The sequence below is a fragment of the Callionymus lyra genome, chromosome 2 (assembly GCF_982586985.1).
Source record: "Callionymus lyra chromosome 2, fCalLyr1.hap1.1, whole genome shotgun sequence".
NCBI lineage: Eukaryota > Metazoa > Chordata > Actinopteri > Syngnathiformes > Callionymidae > Callionymus > Callionymus lyra.
The window spans coordinates 20,114,625-20,135,867 of record NC_141819.1 but is presented as its reverse complement, the minus strand read 5'-3'; the positions used below and the strand labels follow the sequence as shown (position 1 = coordinate 20,135,867).

General features: G+C 41.4%; 3 protein-coding genes across 3 annotated transcripts; 1 reads left to right on the top strand and 2 right to left on the bottom strand.

Moving 5' to 3' along the window:
• Window positions 1–258: 258 nt before the first annotated feature.
• Window positions 259–10,073, bottom strand: fmnl1b (formin-like 1b). The gene is given in 26 exon segments (XM_087783964.1): window positions 259–558; window positions 641–806; window positions 808–939; window positions 1,010–1,111; window positions 1,276–1,439; window positions 1,509–1,638; window positions 1,706–1,786; window positions 1,879–1,947; window positions 2,023–2,257; window positions 2,707–2,909; window positions 3,296–3,420; window positions 3,645–3,854; window positions 3,910–4,132; window positions 4,202–4,303; window positions 4,460–4,609; window positions 4,665–4,775; window positions 5,057–5,131; window positions 5,710–5,803; window positions 5,875–5,951; window positions 6,055–6,142; window positions 6,309–6,434; window positions 6,498–6,581; window positions 6,707–6,780; window positions 6,847–6,927; window positions 7,149–7,232; window positions 9,586–10,073. Coding segments are annotated over 26 exon segments (3,249 nt in total). The 5' UTR covers window positions 9,748–10,073; the 3' UTR covers window positions 259–457.
• Window positions 10,074–13,604: 3,531 nt separating this feature from the next.
• On the bottom strand, window positions 13,605–16,292 carry ccr10 (chemokine (C-C motif) receptor 10). The gene is made up of 2 exons (XM_087782960.1): window positions 16,277–16,292; window positions 13,605–14,746 (listed from the first exon to the last, which is right to left on the bottom strand). Exons 1-2 carry the CDS (start codon window positions 16,290–16,292, stop codon window positions 13,605–13,607), a joined length of 1,158 nt encoding a protein of 385 aa, XP_087639086.1.
• A 2,109-nt stretch (window positions 16,293–18,401) lies between these two features.
• Window positions 18,402–20,504, top strand: LOC148085869 (receptor activity-modifying protein 1). Its single transcript, XM_087782795.1, has 5 exons — window positions 18,402–18,499; window positions 18,631–18,723; window positions 19,253–19,354; window positions 19,475–19,628; window positions 20,037–20,504. The coding sequence occupies exons 1-5, from the start codon at window positions 18,463–18,465 to the stop codon at window positions 20,281–20,283; spliced, it is 633 nt and encodes a 210-aa protein (XP_087638921.1). The 5' UTR covers window positions 18,402–18,462; the 3' UTR covers window positions 20,284–20,504.
• Window positions 20,505–21,243: the final 739 nt, after the last annotated feature.

Here is a 21,243-nt window from a genome sequence, read left to right as displayed (position 1 = left end):
ATTTTGATTAGTAAAATGTATGACTCTAACCTTAAACTCACCATATCTTTTATGTGTTGAATTTATTTGTCAAAGATAAATTGAGATCAACACAGATTACAGAATAAAAACTCAAGCCTGCCTTTCAAAATGTCTCACACCAACACTGATCAAGCCGCCAAAAATGGAAGCAAATACAGTATAAGCCTAGATTCTGGGCTGACGACTGCTCAGAGGTAACTTGTCCCCAACAAACTGTAGTCTCATGAAGTACGAAATGTTTTATTGTGTATAATCCTTTCAGTCACTCACATTAATAAAAATAATTTACAAATAGTAAGCCTCAATTCTTATTTATAAACTTTTGAATCTCGAGATCATCTACAAGGAACAAATCTTTTTCTCACTATTGCCACTAGTCCAGAGGAAGTAGTATCGATTGTTCACGTCAGCTTCTGCCCGTCGCCATGGTAACAGATCACAGAGAGATGTCGGAGGAGACCTGCAACTGCTGTCCGGGTCTCCAGCGGGCGCTGCGGCGACCCCCGTCTGCTCGTCTGTACGGCTGGTTCCTCAAGTCTGAGGGGAGAAACACAAATGTCCTGACTGCCCTGAACTCACCAGAGAGGACGGCTGCGTTAAAACAGTGTGACGGTTTAACCTGTGATTATGTCCTCGATGGCGCCGTCCTTCCCCTCTCGGACCAGAGGGGTCACCTGTCTCCTCTTCAGCTCCGCTATCAGGTCCACATGAGGAAGTTTGGACGACACCGGAACCTGTGAGCACCAAGTGTGTGAGACCAGACTGGACATATAGGAGCTGGAGGAACACCGAGGTGAGAAGCCTCCTGGAATATTCAGCCGAGACATTGACCTTTGTGACCTCAGTTGTGGGCGGGGTCACGGCGGCACGGGACTTCTGCTGATGTCGTCTCTTCTGCTCATTTTCCTGCTCGGCTCGCTGAGAAAAAGAAACGAGATGTTCAGTCACGTGACCCGAGCAGGAAGGGTTTCCTGTGGTGACCTCTGACCTTGTAGGCTTTAATGAATCGGACGAACACGGGGAAGAACATCGATGGAGCCGTGGTTTTCGAGTTCTCCCCGAAGTACTCGACCGCGGACTCGTAAGATTCCTGTGGAAAGAGGTAAGACCAGCAACGGGGTCGAAAGGTCAAACCAGAAATAGAATCTTTAAGACTACAAGCCACTTTACACTCGTGAATAAATGAACGGGATGTGAAGATGAGCGCACGTGGATTTACTGTTACACTCCAGCTAGCAGGTGAACATTGCTGACCTGTGCAGTTTTCCCGTCAGCAGTCAGAGAGCGCAGCAGCGCCGTGTTGGTGCTGAGGAACGTCTCCAGAACCGGGTTCTGATTCTCCACGCAGAACTCTCTCTTGGTCACTTCCATGCCACGTTCCAGAGCCCGCAGATCCTGCTGGACGCTGTCCAGAGAGACTGGACCACAACAGCTTTGTCAGTCACGTCCCATGGCAGAACTCAACATTGGTTGTCATGGCAACACACCCATGGCCGCTTTGTCCAGGAAGTGCAGTTCCGAGTCAAAGTTCTGGACCTGCGGGTACTTGTCCCGGATGACGTCCACCATGAAGTGCAGCAGGGTCTGTTGGCGGTCCGTGGACTTCGTCTCCAGCAACTGAACAACAACCGAGCATGTGTTTTAGAGACAGACCCAGTTTATCCTGAGGAACTTCTTCACTCACCATGTCCAAACTCTGCAGCCGGAACCCAAATGCAGATCCACGTTTACTGCTGTTCATGTAGTTCCCGAACGCCAGGATGATCTGCAGAGATACAAGTCGAGTGAATGATATCACCACCATTACAACTTTATCATCATTATCATCATCATCATCATCATCGTCATCATCATCACCTCCAGAACCTTCTTGAGTTTGCTTGAAGACTTGATGGACATTGAAGCAGTGATGATGGCGTTTAGTTGCTGCAGACAAACAGAAACCTGATTCATAAGCTACACATTTGGGATTTCTAACCCTCAACCCTGAATTCTCCTCACCGGCTGAAGGATCTTCACGCTCTCCGGAAAGTTCCCCATGAAGGTCAGGGTGCTGATTCTCTGGCGGAGTCTGGGGATCTTGCTGAAGCGGACCATGAAGCGCTCCTCCTCACTGAGCTCTGCGAGTGCTCGACCCCGACTCTCGTAGTCCTGGATCATCTTCTGCTCCTGGTCTGAAGGGATGAAGCGCTCCAGCAGTTCCAGGAAGTCCAGACTCAAAGTCTCCTGGTTGTACCTGCAGGAGACCCACCACCACAAGTAGGACCACGTTATTCATTCACCTCTGTAGCTTTATTTTTATAACCCAAAAGAAATAGTCGATATGTGCAATGATCATTTAGATATGATAATAATGATATAGTTAAATAACTCATATTTTTAATCATGGTGTTACCACAATATATATAATTGTTTTATAAATATTTATCAAATAATCGTAAGTAATTAAATCAGAGCTGATGACGAAGAATTTCAACCTTGAAGTTAACACTGAAGATGCATCAGGCTCCTGACTGACACATCCATAAATAAGTTTAACTATTATGGCCGCCCTTCATCATCCTCCTCATCATCATCATCATCATCATCATCATCATCATCATCATCATCATCATCATCATCATCATCATCATCATCATCATCATCATCATCCTCATCCTCATCATCATCATCATCATCACCTACATCTCAATGGCGCTGCATATGTCGGCAGCAGGGATCCCCTCCTTCCTCAGCGTGATGGCGAGGTTCTTGGCCCGGTTTGGATCCATTAGGGAGACTTTACTGGTAGACTTGTGGGTCAGTTTCATCCTGAGAGTCCCGACCTCCACCGGACCGGACTGTGCCTGGGTCTTGAAGTTCTCTTCAAACATGTTCATGTTCAGCTCCTGGTGAAGTAAAATGGGACTGTTAGCTTGTTGATGAAATTCGTGTGAAATCAATCAAATATATTAGGAATGAATAGTTTAAAACAATAAGACATTTGTAGAAAAACTACATGCTACAATAGCAAATTAGCTCAAATTTAGATATTTTAATTTAATTACAAATATACAGAACAGGAAAATATGTTTTTTAAGTGATAAAATTGAGCCTAATTGATGAATAATAAAAAAAAAAAGAAATGTAAAAACTAACCTTATTTAAAAGTCTAATAGTTTTCAAATATGAAGTGAAATAATAGATGTATCAGAAAATCAGAATCAGCATTTTCTTAATAGAAAGACGTTTATAATTGTATTTGTCAAAAAACGAACTCAGGAAACTGTCAAACCTCCAAAACACGTTGGTCGTCCAGCTCGTCAAAGACGGTTCCAGTGGCTTGACTGGACCCGAGCGGCTGCCAGTTGAAGATGGGCAGACGGTACTTGGTCTGGATCGGCTTCTTCTGTTTGGAACCTGAGGGGCGCAAACATTTCCTATAAATACTTGCTAGCCTTGATTAGGAGTTTTGAACTCCATCTTTGGCCTGTGATCGGTCAAATTGGTTATTATAAGTGACCAAGGTTCTAGTCTGAGTAACTCACAGTTAGTGAGTGCTAACGAAATGATAAGAGACTTCTGGTCGTCAGATCATGACCTGGACCAGTCAACAAATAACATCTCACCATGTTTCGACTCACCTGAGGGGCCACCTGTGGATGGTAGCCCTATAGGAGGAGGTGGAGGAGGAGGAGCTGCTGGTGGAGGAGGAGGAGGTGGAGGAGGTGGAGGATCAACAGCAGCCACCGGTAAAGGAGGAGGTGACGCTTCAGCTGAGACCACAAGAGGAGACGCCGGCCTCTCCACGACCTTGGCTGGTTCACTTGGAGAATCTGAAGAACTTTCACCTGCTGAACGAGAATCAATCAAGCTAAGAAGACATGTGGGCGGAGCTTCAGTCTTCACCTCTCTGGACCACTTGCATGTCCAAGACTCCGCAGTCGGAGCGCTCCATTCGAATCAAGCCCTGATCCACCAGAGCTTGGACTTTGGCCTCCAGTTCTTTAAGCGCATCCATCGCTCGGCCCCTCTCTCTCTCTTGCTCTCGCTCACTCGCTCGCTCCTGGTCCCTCTCCAGCTCCCTCTGCTGGAGGAGGGACACCTGGGCGCAGGATTCACGGAGACTCTCCTGAAACCACAGAGGTAAATCTTGGGGTCACTCACTGTAGTCACAGTGAAGCATGCAGGCTCTCTGAACCTTCAGCAGCTCCACGTCCTTCACGCTCTGCATCAGTTTCTTCTCCAGGTCACTGATTTTCTCCGTCGCCTCTCGCTCGCTCTCCTGCAGCCGAGCAGTCAACTGTGGAGAGAAACACCATCTGAGGACTTGGTAAAAATTTTATGCACGTGTTGAATAATATATGTACATATTTTGTAAATAATTTATTCAAAAATGAAATCAAATGATTGAAGTAAAAACTATATCTATTAAATTTAAGAACATATTGATGTAAACCTGCTGGTGGTTCTGCTGGACCTCCTCCAGATGTTCCTCCAGGTCAGTCTTGGTCTCGGCGTCCTCCACCAGCGCCCCCACGTCAAATAAGTTGTCCAGATATGCCTGGATCTGCACCAACAGTCGCTCACTCTCCATGAACTTTAACCTCTGTGGATACACAGGCATCAGGTCAGACGTCGAGACACTCCGAGGTCATACTCACCTCCAAGTACATGTCGAGGCCCAAAGCAGAGAACTGGTACTGCAGGTGGACCCTGAAGTTCAGATCCTCCACAGAGTGGACCACGATGTTGATAAACTGCATGCACGCCACCTGGTGGACATACATCATCATCGGTTGAGGAGCATGTTCAATTATTAAGGAATTATTAAACCTTTTTAAATATTTAATCAAGAAATAAAAAAAATAAAAATCACCTGATTCATATTGAATTTATATTAAAATACTAGCGTTTATACTACATTACAAAACTATAAATTGAATATTTTCCCATTTATTTCCACATTTTTATAAAATATTATATATTCCTAAAGTATTCATCATCATCTGTCCAGATTCTGTTCTCATCTTAGATGTTCATCATATATATTTACCATGAAGTCGATGTTGTTGTCGTCGTGGCTGAAAAACTCCATCAGCCTCTCAAAGCGACTTCTTTCGCCACAAACCTGGAAGTAAATCGTTGAATAAGTCAAATAAAATACTTTTTTGGTTTGATAAAAATGTATATCTCGTATAATTTTATTCCATATTAATTTTCAAGCGCACCGAGGTCAACATGGTCAGTATCTGAACAATAAAGACAGTCGATGGCGGTTAAGTTTGATCCAAATTTGAACTGGAAGCAGCCCAGTCTTTTCTGTCATGTTGCCAGGCAGCTTCTCTGTTGTCACCAAGACGGACAAAAGCATTTTCTGGTTCTAAAAATAGAAACTTTTGTCAGTTCTCGAGTCTGCGATCTCGTGTTAGCAGCTGCTGGAGGAAAAAAGCAGCCTGAGGTCAAAGGTGACGAGTGTGTCACGCATTTACGCCTCAGAACCAACACAGAGCCGACAGCTGGAGACGACAGCTGACCTTGAGGGGGCGGAGTTACGGAAAATAAATATTAGCGGTACGTTGGCGAGATGAAGGTTTGAATAAACTGCTAAAATAAAGGTTTTATTTCATTGATAGTTTGTGTGATTTAAGCCCAAAAAGCTCAGAAGACAAAAAAAAAGAAATAATAACTGATTTTTTTCTCTTGCACCTCTTTGAAGTGGTCGAACGCAGACAGGATGATGTCGTGGCCTCCTCGCACCAAACACACGGCTGCCAGAAGTTCCAGAACCAGAGCTTTGGTCCTGAGAGACACACAAACAGAAGGTGTCAAACTCCGTAGCCGGTCTAGTGACGTCACGAAAGTCGTGGTTACCTCGGGTTGCGGTTGTTGAGGCTCAGCGCGATCTCGTTCACACACCTGGGATGTTGCATCACCAGGTTGAATCCCGACTGCCGACACAACAACATCATCGTAAAAATGAAAAGGGACAAAACTCACTTTATGTTACAACAAAACAAGTATTTTTCAATAAAAACATGTAACTATCCTCACCTGGTAGTTCATGATGGCACGAAGACACATGATGCAAAGATGGACGCCGTCCTTCTGACTCGCCACGCGTGAACTTCTCACCACCTTCCTGAGAAACATGTTCTTGATGATTATTTATAACGAGTCATAATGTAGCTGGCAGCCAGCAGGGGGCGATAGAGAAAAGGCTAGCTCAAGGCCACATTAGTTAATGTAAACTCCCAAAATAAATATAATCTAGAAAAGAAAATAAACATTTCTACTCTTTCGCTCACCTGCTGGTGAAGGTCTTGCTGGTCTTCGAAGATCCTGAACTTTTACTCTGGTCGTCCGTGGACTTCTCGATGTACCTGATTCTCTCGGTGGGCGGCGTGTTGTCGTCCAGACTATCACTGTCCATCCTGAGCGCCAAACTCAGCCGTTAGACTCGACCCGAGAGGGCAGATCACGACAAAAAAACCTACGTGACGGAGCAGTGAGCCACAGACAGGTACTCCACCAGGACGTCCAGACCCTTGTTCTCTTCATTGAGGAACTCCTCAGCCCACCTGGAACCAGAACATGTGATTAAAGTGATGGAAGAACATTGATATGTTCTTGTGAGGATCGTCAGTGCAGCCTTTCCACTGTATTCGTGGTCATAGGTTCATAGACACGGGCGGGCAGAACTGACCCGATGTGGTTGGTCCTCAGTGAGATCTCCAGCTCCCTCAGAACCTGACTGGACTCCTGGACACGTCTCTTAAACTGGATGAGACCAATTGGAGACAATGAGCTTTCTGGTGTGGCCCGGTCAGGACAAAGTCTTTTTACCTTTCTGCCAACACCATGGTCCAGGTGGCTCCTCAGTTTGTCCAGATATGTGGAGGGAGGATTCTTCACCTGGAACTTTTCCTGGACACAAGCAGAGCTCATCAGTAGTGTACGTCACCATGGCAACCCCAGAGGACATAGGACAGCCAAAGTCAGAAACGATCACTTCATTATCAAGAGAAGATTCCAGATGTCCCTTCACTTGAAAACTAAATGATTTCCTTCAGTTCAGTCTGAGGGAGCTGTTTATGTCTCTGGTTGTCATGGTGAAGTAAAGATGATCCACAGGTGTGTCCACTCACCTGGTCACAGATCAGATCCCACTTCTTCTCGTTGTCGTACAGAGTGAGAATCTGGATCTTGTCTGGAGGAAGATTCATGGTGTTCTGAAGCAAAGAACAAGATCAACACCGTGAGAAAAAGAAAAGGAAAATGGTAAAGCATGAATTGAGACCTTTTATTATTTGATAACAATATTATTTAGATGCAGGAAAGCAAAATAATACAGCAATTACAATTAAATTAAAAATGGTCATTAAATTATTACAACCTTATGTAAAAAAGAAAACACATTTTTTTAGGTACATTTCTTAAATTGTTTTAATTAAAAAATAAATGTGTACATTATTCTGTATTTTAAAACACAATCAAAGTAAAAACAAAACAAAAACCAAACAGTAAAAGTTAAATTTGTCTTCAAAGTTAAAACAAGGAAAACTTTTTTCCTAATCTTACATCACTAAGTTTCTGCCTATTCTTCGTCGCCATGACGACCACACATTGTGTTTCTTGGACGCCGACTACCCGGCAGACAATGACATCTTCCTGGAAACCCGTTTTTTTAATAATGGATGTCAGCATTTGTCAGCGACGGTCACTTCTGTCCAAACACGTCTCAGATGCTCCGGTGACACCCGAGCACAGCATGGCGGCGTTTAAGACCTCGGCAACACTCTCACAGGTTCACAACCTCGCCGTCACACAACGACTCCACTCACACAACCATTGACTCACGAGGTCGAGGTCAGGCGTTTTGAGAGCAACTTGTCAAACCATGGTTAGTTGGTTACGTCACGTCCACGTGAGGACTCAGAGATCCACAGATGTGCATTTACAAATGTTTGGGATGTTCATTCATGCAAATATATTTATGTAAAACACAGAAAAAGTGACACATGTAAATCACTTTTAAGTTTCTCTAGGCAAACGACTCTGTGTGTGTGAGCGAGAAAGATCCCATCTCTCAGTTCAAAAGTAAACTTCAACCAAATGAATTGTCTTCTGGCCGCACTTTTGTGTAGCGTCTGTACAAAGAGAGAAGCAACAACTTTGTATTGGATGGAAAACATCTTGTACTTTCTAAAGCCTTAAAAGAGTTGTTACTTTATCACTTTTGTAGGAAGTGCTACATTGAAAAGGTTGTATTTCAACCTTCAACAGACATTTTGTTTTCCATCTATTGTGGAAAATATACAGAAGGAAGTCTTCAAATAGAGAATGTTAAATTAACATTATATTGTCTTTTTTCAATGGAAGTAAATCAGTGGCATCAGAATATTAAATACAAGAATTAGACATTGCTGAAATATTTTAAAGCATTTAATTATCTTTAAGAAATATATACTGTATATAATTTAATCATTTATATATTGAAATGAAAATGTCGGCACTATTATACAAACAGTTTTATATAGAATTAAAATGCCAACAAATTAAAAATAAACATTCAATGTCCAATGGTACTGATATACGTGAATTATGTCAAATTTAATCTGTTTTTTTAATTTAAAAAATATTTATTAAATAATGAAAAACTTTACGGACAATAGTTATTTTGCCAACAGACAGATACACACAGATTAAAACACAAACAATTGTATTTTTGGGCAGAGAAATATATTTAAATGAAGCAGAACACCTATTTAAAATGCTTTTGTTATTTTAAATGCCTCTATTTCAAAAAATGATTTTGATTAAAAAAAAAGAAAAGTGGTCCATCCAGTTAGACACAATGAAACAAGGAAGTTATTTAATCTAACATTCTGCAGACAAACTTAAATAACTGATAACTATCAAGTTGTTCAGCTAAACACAAGCAAGTCAGTGTGAACTTCTATTGTTCTTCATCATCATCATCATCATCGTTGTTGTCGTCGTGGTCACACGTCAGGCCTGAAGAATGCAGCTGCTGCTGTCAGACTCTAATCACCTGATCATTACTGTGACACAACAGCGGCTCAGTGACGGACGCCGTCGCCAGACTATCAACAGCAGGAATGTTGCTGAGCCCGGCCATGATGTCATCACTTCAGCTATACCTGCAGCAGCACAATAAAATAACTTCATAACTTCATCCTGAGACAGGAGAGAGAGAGACAACCTGAAGAGAGACAACTCTGCCCTCTGGCTCAGCTCACTAGCACAATTAGAAGCTGCACTTCAGCTGCTTCACTGAAGGTCCAACAGAACCACAGACCCATGAGTTGTATTGACCACACCAAGTGGGAATAAATTGTGTCGTTGTCATGGAAACGATCAAGTTGCTTCACTACTTGTTGAGGGAAAAACTTGATTGGCAAAAGTTCTCATGAACATAGACCAAAACCTGCTGCCCCCCCTATAAGTCTATAATCCCACATAAGCTCCTGTATTGGGGCTGTTCTCGTCTGTACTCGGTACCAGCGCCGGATCAGTACATTCTTGTTTGTTGTTTGGGTTCGAGTGGTCCCGGTCACTCACCAGCACGGCCCTGAAGCGCTCCTCCAGCTCCTCCTCCGGGGGCCTCGGGAGTGTGGACCCCGAGTGCTGCTTCTGGGGGGCCGAGTACCCTGGAGGGGCCGAGGAGACGGTCTTGATGTCCTTGTGTGGGGGGGGCTCCATGTTGCCCCCGGTGTTCCCCATGTTTCAAAATGTCCCCAAAAAACTTCTTCACCACCAACCGGCTCAGGTTGTGTCTCACCTTGGACCCCGCCTCAGGTGGACCATGATGAGGTGGGAACCCGTTGAGCGAGAGCAGCAGGACCGAGACAGAGTCCGATCCAGCCCGAGGAGACACTAGAGAGAGCGCAGGGGTCCATGGGTGCTGACAGCTGAGACACACGGGCGCGCGCACAGGTGGTCCACCGGAACTACTTCTGACGCGGATGCCGAGTCAGGTGGACGCGCTCAGCTGGACCAGAACACAGGTCTGAGGGGACTCCGGCTCCAGACCCATATCATCCCGGACCCAGACCCAGGACAGGAGTAGGACTGAGAAGTTCTGTGCTGCAGAACTCTGAGAGGAGGCATCATGGTGCAGCAGGAGGCGTCAGGGTCCTAGCGCCTCCATGTCACAAGCCTCTGAGCCCAGGACCTATACAAGTGAAATCTCTTGATTTCATGTTAAAACATTGTTTTTTAATTTTATGAACACTTGCCGTGCAGCTAGATGATTATGTTTTAAACAGCTAGTTATATACAATTAAATGTGTATTTTATTGAACTGTGTTATGATATTTCAAAGTGTCTAAATATGCCAAATATTTGTTTTAAGGTATTGTCTTGTATAACGAGATGTTTAGGGATTTGAAAGAGTCGGTGGATGTCTTTAAAGGTTTTTATAATTACTTTCTCGCACAGAGCTTAACTAATACACACACACACACACACACACACCCCCACCCACCCACACACACACACACACCCCCACACACACACACACAAGCTGTCCCTGTCCCTTTATTTGTTGAACTATTGTCTATTTCTAACGTTATAGACACAGTGTTTGGACATTATACAGTCAGTAGACACACGTTGATGGTAAATACGTTTATCTTGGTTTTCCCAGTAAAAACTTTAGGGCAGGTGAACGAAACAAGGCTGGACTTTGAAAATTGTTTTACTAGAAGATCCTGTAAATTAATGATGGCAGTCATGTGATACCCTTGCATTTGTGAATGTGTGTGTGCGTGTGTGTGTGGGGGTGTGTGTGTGTGTGTGTGTGTGTGTGTGTGTGTGTGTGTGTGTGTGTGGGGGTGTGTGTGTGTGTGGGGGTGTGCGTGTGCGTGTGTGTGTGGGGGTGTGTGTGTGTGTGTGTGTGTGTGTGTGTGTGTGTGTGTGTGTTCGTTATAGCAGCGTGTCTCTGGTAACCAAACACAGAGCTGACGTCTATAAAAACGTTCTTACTGAACGACAGTGTCGAACTTATTCTAAATTAATAATATTAAGTTATACGAACAGTTGATTGAAAAGCTGTGAATAATATGTTGCAACGTCGTTGTAACCTTAAATCTACACTCTTTACTAGTTTTTATCATGGACAAATAGTCATTTAAATGTTGTCCAATTTGTACTACACTGTGTGCGTTCAAATAAATAACACATTTTAAACGCCATATGAACTAGCCTAGCTGTTAATGACAACGGTACTAATTTATAACATTTTTATCTAATATTTCCTGCTATGATTTTTTCAAATGAAGATATAAATGGTGTCATTAATGTGAGAAAATGTCCGATTAAGTTGTGATTTACCAAAATAAAAGCCAGTAAAATCTTTAAAACTTAAAAACTTTATTCAATGAATGCAATTATAGACAGGAATCAATTGAATTGTGTATATCATTTGCTGCCCTCTTGTGGTTAGAGTTTAGAATTACAAATGTTGATGCACGAGACGTAACAATGCACGTGGTCCACTGAAGCAACCATGTAAAAAAAAAACCCAAGTGCCCAGAAGACGAACCAGAATGTTGCAACCTTCTATCAAACACAATTGTAACCACAGTAGACATGTGATTCTCGTGTGTTTGGTCTCGATGTTTGTGTGAGTCAAGATCATCTGACACATGTTTATGTGCCACACAATAGATCAATATTTTCATTTTTTAAAGGAATTTTGTCGACCAAAGTGTGGTAAATACACCCACATATAAGAAATTGATTAAATTAGGAATTTCTCTCTTAACTTGAACCATTAACACCTTTTCAATATTTTAACACGGTAAATAATGACTTCTGGACCGTTTGGGCAGAATTACAGTCGACCAAAATATAGTTCATTTTCAGCGCAACATATTTGTTGATTGAATCTAGAGTTGGACTCTATTGTATCATAAATATGTGTCTGTTTGTAAGAAACTATCATTAAAATATTTACATTAGAAAATGATCTTAAGGCCCACTGAAAACCCTTCGTTTTTCTGGAGATGAAATCTTGTTTACCATAATCACACCCACTCTGCTGTGAATGGTTAAACAGCAAGGCTTGTCACCACGCGTCATCAATCCCAGAAGTCTCCTCCTTAAAGGGACTCGTTGTATAAACAAAGCAGGTGTGATTACAGCTGGCTGGAGGAGTGAAGAGCATTATTACATGATAATGGACACTGCTCTTGTAACCTCTCATTCGCCGCAATTTCAGACGAGGGAGAGAATGACCGGAAAGATTGCGAGTGAGTCAGTTTGGTTTTCACATTAGTTGCACTTGAACCTTTTAATTCAATTCAATTCAATTTTATTTAAAGTGTCTTATCATAACAAAGTTATCTCAGGACACTATACAATAAGAAATAAGACTACAGTTGATTAAGGAAAAATAGATCCCAGCAATTCAACAAAGAGCAAGAAACAAAACACTGTACAGTGAGCTGTACAGTGAGCAATGGCGAGGAAAAACTTCCTTTTAGAAGGCAGAAACCTCGAGCGGAACCAGACTCATTGTTGACGGCCTGCCGCTTTGACCGGCTGGGAGGAAGGATGGGGGGGTAGACAGATGGATAAGGAGAGGAGTGAGGGAGGATATAGTGAGAGAAAAGAGGAGAGTGTAGGAGGGTCCATGGGGGTGCTGGAGAGAACTCGGGATCTGATGACGTGGTGAAGATCCTGGATCAGCAGCAGCTCTGGAGGTGGATCCCTGGATCAGCAACAGCTCTTGATTTAGATTTATTTGAATTTGATTTTCTTTAATAGCTCTTCTACTGACATTTTTACTTGGTTTTATTAAGCGGGTCAGATTGACCCTCTCTATGTGGTTAGAGGTGGGTGGCTGTTGTGGGAGAAGGGCAGAAGAGTGTGGAAGACTGCAGTTCTGCCTTCTGATCTGTGTGAGTCACGTTACACTAAAACTGTCAACACTGCTAGACAAGAGAGATGCTCCTTCCAACGTGGGATGGATGCAGTCTCTCCTAAGCAGACCAGGTTTTCCCCAGAAGGTTTTCCAGTTGTTAACAAAGCCAGCCCCGTTTGCGGGGCACCACTCCGACAACCAGCAATTAAATGATGAATAGCGAGTAAACATATCATCATTTTATGAAGCATAAGCACATTTATTTGGAAAAAAAAGTATTTTGATAAAAGTCAACATGAATATTGTTGAAAATGATCAGAGTTAAGTTTATGGGTCAAAGGTGGCACATACATGTCTGCAGCTAAAACAAACCCACATGTTGACACAGATACATAGGAGCACAGTGGTGACAGGTCATGGGTTCATGATATAGGGGCGAACTCTGAGTCTTTCTCTCACCTCCTTAATGTGACTCACGATGACTCACCAAACCCTCCAGTTCCTCTTGTCACACCCGTCACTCCCTCGAGTAAACACATCTTACACAAGTTGCATTTATTCAAACTGACATAAACAATAGAGAAACGATCCATAGTCGAGTTCAAACATCCGTCATCATCACTCAATGAAGCGTTTTGAAGATTTCATCGGGAGCTAACCTGGTACACAAATGGCGTAAAGTGAATAGTATCTGTGGTCCAAACCTTCAACCTCACTTTGGTGACTCGAAATTAAACCTATTGGCCGCCGCCGGCTCGTTGCTGGAGCAGCTTTTGTCAGGCGACGCCTGCGAGCACGGGGCGGGCGACGAGAGCGAGGCGGAGCCCGAGCTCTGAGTTCGCACCCTGAGACCACACCCCAGGTCCCGGAGCAGCTTCAGCACGTCGTTGCGGAAGCGCACGCCGACCATGGCGTAAAGGATGGGGTTGAGGCAGCAGCGGGCGTAGGCCAGCGTGCACGTGACGTACTCCAGGAGCAGAGCGCAGAACTGACCCGCCATCTTCTGGGACAGCACGACCGTGTACGGCAGCTGGAAGACCAGGAAGACCAGGACCAGCACCAGCATTAGCTTCAACGTGCGCTGACGGTGCAGTTGCTTCCCGCGCAGCTGCTTGCTTCCCCGCAGCAACACCCGCGCGATCAGCGAGTAGCACGCCGCCATCACCACGAAGGACGCGCAGAAGACGGCGATGATGGTGCCGTTGGTGGCCATCTTGATTCTACCGCTCTTAAGCATGCCGCAGTAGGCCTCGGCCCCGGCGCCCGTGACCCCGGCGAACAGAACCTCCGGGAGGCTGAGGAGAACGGCGGCGATCCACACGCAGGCGGCGGCAACTTTCCCTGCGGTGAGAATCTTCCTGCGCAGTCGTAGCATCTGCTGGGCGCGGGCCACCACCATGTAGCGGTCGACGCTGATGCAAGCTAGCAGCAGCAGGCCGCTGTACGTGTTCAGGGCGTAGCAGGCGCGCGCCGCCTTGCACAGCCCCGCCGAGAAGACCCAACCCAGGTTGGTGTCCACGGCCTGCAGGGGCAGCGTGAGCAGCAGCAGCAGGTCGGCCACGGACAGGTGGAACAGGAAGACGTCGGTCAGGGAGCGCAGGCGCAGCCGGCGGTACAGGATGAAGGTGGCGATGACGAGGCCGTTCCCCGCCAGGCCGAGGAGGAAGATCAGGGCGAAGACGCAGGTCTGGAACATTTTGATGGTGAACTCCTGCTCGCCGGCCTCGCACCAGTCTGACGCCACCACCACGTCGGCGTCGGAGGAGGAGGAGTCGCTGGAGTTCCACAGCGAGTAGTTGAGGTAGTCGTCGTAGTTGATGTCGGCGAACTCCTCGTAGAAATCCTCCTCCATCGCTGCAAACACAAAAGTTTTGAACACCATAGTAAGTAAGTAAGTAAGTAAGTAATATTTATTTATATAGCGCTTTTCGAGACCAGGGTCACAAAGAGCTTAAATAATGGTGAGATGAGAAGACATTGTGAAGGTTAGAACGCTTTGATATCGAGGCGTGTTAGAATCAGGTGCAGTCAGAGTGAAACAAGTTGGTGAGAAGCGTGACCGGCAGCAGGTATGAGCGAGACAGGCACGCTTGAGCGTACGACTGGCAGGAAGTGGTTGGTGGTGAGTTTTCTTTTTCATCATCATTTTTATCAAGTGTGATCAGAGTCTGTCAATGGTTTTGCAGGAGAATATCAGCAGCAAGTAAGTTAATTTTTTATCAACTTCACATGACTTTATTCCTTCACTTTATTGATCTGCAGTTACAGATGGTGCGTCACAATAAATTGTGTAATTAAGTAATTGTGTTCCTGTATCATTGTGAGCTTCAGATAAAGGTAGTTATTAAGTCAATCATCTGAAACACAATCATAAAAATAAACACAAAAATAACCATGACAAGGATTTTTGAAGAAGAAGTAGGTCATGTATGTTTTCATGTATAAATGACAGGAAGTGTGTTTGCATCATTAATCACGGCTCGTGTGTCGCTCGTGTTGTTAGCACGTGGAAGCTTATTGTGTTTCCTCATCAACCTGGTCACATGACTTTATGATCATTTCTCACTAATTTATTCAAAATTAAAGTCTGCCGATGTATAACTACAACAAATAGAATTTCCTCTTGACAGAAAGTTTCTTTGGTGAAATCCTGCTGAAGTCATTTATATTCATCTAGAGAGATCTGTTTTATGTATATTACAGTACTTTTAAAGGTCATTTTTAAAATATACTTTTCCACTTGAGAGAAGCAGATAACAAAAAGAAAATATAGCAGAATTTAAGTAAAATATCTAGTTATTCTTATTGGACAAATACGCAAATTTCAACATTCTAACCACAATTAAGTTAGTTAAAGTTTGTATTAAATAATAAAAAACAACAACATGTTTTGTGTATTTGAGAGAAAGTTTTTTTTTTTTTTTAAATCTATTTTTAAATCTTAAATAGAGCAACATTCAGATGTTACTAGGTGGTATTTAAAATGCGCAAGATTTATTAGGAAATGTAAAAAGAACAGTTAAGTAAAAATGGTATAATCATTTTAAGGATATAAATGAAATTTGACTTTTAATTATCTTTTGTCCATCCTCTTTATTATTTCTCTAAATTAGTTTTTTTATACTTCATTATTTTCATTATTTTGCGTGATTTATTATTATTATTGTTATGTTATTATATATTGTATTCACTTGATTAAATGACTCATTCACAATAAAGAAATTATCAGAAGAAGTTAAGTTCCTTTTTCAAGAAGCTGACTCGGTATGACACATAATTTTAGATTCATTCATCATAAATACAATATTCAACGACAAAAAACATTGGAAATTATCTAAATTCAATCACTTCAACTTTATCTTTTAAAAGAAGAAGAAATCTTACCAGAGCTGTTGATCATGTCCAGAGTCGTCCAGTTCATCTGCAAGTTTATACACTTCCTTAAAATCAAACCTTTAAAGACCATTGAGGTGTTGAACCCTTTTCAATCTCCACCAATCAGGCAAGAGTTTTTAATGACCTCAATGTGACCCTAACTCACTTTACATGTTAATGAAGATCATTTATGTTGATGTTATTATATATAACAACTGAATAACAAACCATATGAAGATTGTTTAAGATCATTATTTGAACACACTGTGCTCAAAAAATGTAAATAAAAGATGTCGCCATGACCTAAATAAACATATAATATATATATTATACTGTATTATAATTAATGTTTTAAAGATTGCAAACATTTGTCTGTTAATAATTATTTTTTTATGTGATTAAATCAAGTTTTATGGTATATATTTGAAGTTTGATATTTGGCTACAGATTTGAATGAGGGTTTTTCTGCATTATTTTTTAGGTTCCAAAGCTTGATGGATTTAAAGTACTTTCGCTAAAAAAGTATTTTAAATTTAATGATGTTGCATTTATTCAGGCTTGTAACATTTTGCTCAAATGAATAAATAATAAATAATGTCCATTGATGTTCAGATAAATTAGTTTCAAACATTATTTGCAATTATAAGCAAGTTTTCTTTAACTTAAATGGATATTAGGATTTTCACTTGGTGGGAACGCTCTTGTTTACGTGAGAAGTCGGGGTTGTGACCTCTGTGCTTCCGTGCCTCTTGGTGGGAACATAGATGAGCTGTTTGCCAGGATGGCAGCTGTTTCCATGGTGACGGGTGTTTCTGCTCGTGTGGTTTATCAGGTTTTAAACTTCTGTTTTGTTTCTGTGGTTAAAATCTGTGAAACTGTTGAACCCAGGTTTGACCCAGCGGAGCTACCCTGCCACACCCCCAGGCCTGGTCCTCATTCAAACCCAGTTCAGTCACTAGTTCTTGATATTATTTACACTGAGGAATTCATTTTTTTAATCTATATATTGAAATACAAAAAGGACAAACATGTTATACGGCATTGGTTTCCATAAACTAGATGCATTGATTTGTGACACATCATTATCTGGTTGAAAAAGATATGAAAATATCACACAATAATAAGCAAATGTAAAGATAGTGTCATGACGTGTGCGATGACCAGCTTGACCTGCAGTTTATCACATTGGTCACTAGAGGTCAGTATTTGATGACATGTATCGTAAGTGTCGTGACATCGTAGAAGAAAGCCAAAAATGACTCACTTGGTGATGTGCAGGATTTATATATTGAAGCAAATTTATTTTCATTGTGTTTTCTTTCTATATATATCTAATATACGTTTTTCTCTAGTGTCAGACAGAAAAAACGAATCTTTGAAAGGCCTTCAGGCCACTGTTTCCGCCTGAGATTGGATCTTTTCTTCACTTCCGCCACTTAAACCCCGGAAGCTTCTGCTTTTGACAATTAGAGTGACATTCTTGAGTCAGTTGTGATGAGTTAATGGGGATTTGTTGACAGAATAGGAACCAGAAGAGGAACATTTCCAAGAGAGGTTTCCTCGGCCTTCAGGAAACTAAACTGGGCCCAGTAGACCTTCAGAAACAATACGACTGCGCTTTAATATGGGCTTCATTTTGGTGGTTTCCATGTGTATTTTCATATGCACAAATATAAATGTTACATATATTGTTATTTCTGTCTTTACAATTAATTTGCATTTGTAAATATATACATTTCACTTGCAAGACCAGAATATAATTGTAAAACTGAAATTATGTTTGTGAATCAGCATCTAAATGAGACCAAATGGAGCTCAAATTGTAAGATTTTTCAAATTGTTGTGTTATTACATAAAGTTGGGCACAGCAAGGGCCAACGTGGGGCTGCGGTTCATCTCAGGGTTCATTAAAAACGAGAAGAAAATGGCATTTTAACAATAAAGCTTTAATTTGACAAATTTAAAAAATGTACCCTATTTCATATTTCATATATATGTGTGTTTAGGTTTTTGTGTGTGAGAGATGATTGAAATATTGACATTATAGTTAATAAATATAGAGGATAATATATAGTAAATAAATGTGTGTGTGTGTCACGCTGGAGGTTAGTTTGTGTGTGTGTTTCCTGGAGCTCTCACACACAGCTCTACAGCCTCACTAAGTCCACACGCGTGAAGGCAGAGGTTCTGTCACGATGACCCGTCAGCTGCTGGTCCTGGTTCTGCTACTCGGTGCGTCTCTGTTTTCTCTCTGGACTAGAAGATGATGTTTATTCCGCTCTTGCCTTCCAGCTGAACCGGTTGATCTCTGACCCTGATCGTAGCCATGACGGTTTTAAAAAAATTACCTTTTTCTTTTTCAGAACTTTTGGAGTCAGAAACCGCTAATGTGACCAGAGAGGAGCTGAGAGAGACCGTCCGGAACCAAACTGTGACTTCACTCGACAGAGGAAACAGTAAGTATAAAACTTTTTACTTAATTGATAAAAATAACCATCAATTAAATCACGTTAAATTTAAAGACATACATTTCATATGTGTTTACATTTGTCTTCAAAAGTGGTTTAAGAAAAGTTATATATGTGCTTCTCAATGATGTAGTATAGTGAGAATGTGCAGCCTGTCATTGAAATGACAAATTAATGTGGAGCTGATATATAGAAGGTGATGCTTACATTTGTACAAGGACTATTTTAAAGTTGACTATAAAGTGGTATGTTTGAGTTATATAAGTTACAATATAAATAATTAGACGTTAAAAGTATAAAATTAAATCTTAAACAAGAGTATTGTACAATATGTTCTTTTAAAATATATCAGTGTAAGTCATTAAACAAAACAAAAGATTTAAATAAGTATTCAAATATAATAACTGATCATTTTCAAGAGTATGTTAAGAGAGAATCATTTCGGATGTGCAAGCTTTGGATTAAAAATGCCTAACAATGTCATCAAAAATTGTCAATACTTCACTTTATTTCGCAGCAACAAAGAAGTTTCACAACTCAACGTGGAGTTTGAACGAAGAATTGAGGGAAGTTGAAGTAAACAACAACCAGAGCAGCCAGTTTGTTTATGAGGAAGACGGTGAGTTTAATGCCAGGAAATTGGTGTCATCACAGCTTCCTGTGTAAACACTTGTGATTTCGGAGGAAATAAGCGAGATGGACCCTGATGGTGCTGTGAATATTATGGTCTGCCCTTCAGAGAGGTTCCAGGAGAAGGAGGACCATATTCAGTCGGGGCTGTGCAACTACGACCACCTTTATGTGTTAAGTTACCGTTTTTGTGGAGTTCATTTTTTTGACGCCATGGAGACCATCCAGCCCAAGGACTGGTGTGTCTTTGAACGCACCGTCAGGTGAGATTCATCAGCTCAGAACAGACTGAACTCTGAGGTCCCTTAATGTTCTATTGGGAATTCACAAATTGAAATGATATCCATCAAGTCCATTTAACTAAATTTCAGTTTTTGTCCAGTTTTTGTAAACTTGACTATACAATCTCCCATAGTTCCCCACTAGATGGCGCACTCAAAACACTGAACGTGTGAAAAAACGTCTCTGATATTAATCTCATAATCAGGACAATATTAGATAGATTGTATACTCTATAACAAATATAAAAATACATAAAAAATACTTGGAATATTCTCTTAAACAAAGCCATTTTATCGTTCCAGTCATTTACAAACTGACTTTTTTTCAGTGATGAAAGATGAAAGTGTTTTTTAAACAAAGGTGTGACACCGACATTCCTTCTCTTCCAGGCCGTACAACGACTTGACTCTGTGTCTGGAGGTTCTGTCCCAGAACATCAACTGCTTCTTCCCAAATCCAACAATCCAGGACTTTTTCCTGGAAGTTCACTCGGACTACTTTTCCAACTGCTCCAGAGACGAGGAGCTGCTGGAGGACGCCCCCGAGTGGCTGGTGGTCGTAATGACCCTGGTACCTGTGAGTCTGATCCCAGTCTTGGTGTATCTCGTCGTCTGGAAGAGCACAATTCCAGAGTGATCCAAGACCTTGAATCCCGATCCATATTTTGCATCTTTGTTTAAAACTAACCTAATGCTGTCTTATTTTAATTTAACATTATCACCACAAAATGTAAAAATGTTGTAATGGTATGAACATTCCTGTACACTCTGACAGTGTGTGTGTGTGTGTGTGTGTGTGTGTGTGTGTGCCTCTCACCCTTTGTAGCTGGGATTAAATAAATCGACTTTATCATTTTTGCTTTGCTGTGTTTTTTTGTGATTTAGAAAAGCTGTTTACTAAACCTTTCTCTCCTTTGATGACATATTTTAAGATTATGATTTGACCAAATCAAATGTTAACTTTAATTATGTAACTCCATAAAAATAGCTTTTATTTATCATTACTAGTTGATGGGACATTTATGGACTTTTTATTTCATGTAGACGATTCAGATATCTAAGTATCTAAGTATTACCGTAATAATTTGAATCTTAACAGGGAGCTTTTGACAACCACAGCTGCTTTATGTCAAAAGTAACATGTTTTACACCATAATATGGATATGATAAAATAATACTGCCATTAAGTAAGAAAAGTAAACATGGATATGAAATTGAATATAAAAATGAAATAATATGAATGGAATAAAAAGACATATATTAAATAAAATACAATAAATTAAATTAAAATAAGAAGCATTACCATAAAATTGCATATGAATAATTCATTAATAATCGATTCATATAAAATATACTACATTGAAATAAACAATATTCATGATCCGGACAGCAGACGGATAGAAAGAGTTCTGAAACCTTGAAATAACAATTACTTGTAAATGAGTGAAAGGAAATGAAATCAATTAAGTAAAGTGAAAAGGTGACCTTAACTTATTTAACTTTATATTCTTCATAGGTTTAGCTAATATCAGAACACACGACTAGAAAGAAGCTCCAGCTGGTGGGAAAACACATCTCAGTGATAACAGCAACAATG

What these genes read in the sequence shown, in the direction of transcription:
- LOC148085869 (XM_087782795.1), top strand. Translation starts at nt 18,463, where the DNA reads ATGACCCGTCAGCTGCTGGTCCTGGTTCTGCTACTCG. An exon ending in TTCACTCGACAGAGGAAACA is followed by an intron (nt 18,724 to 19,252) that starts GTAAGTATAAAA and finishes TTTATTTCGCAG; the next exon opens with CAACAAAGAAGTTTCACAAC. An exon ending in GTCTTTGAACGCACCGTCAG is followed by an intron (nt 19,629 to 20,036) that starts GTGAGATTCATC and finishes CTTCTCTTCCAG; the next exon opens with GCCGTACAACGACTTGACTC.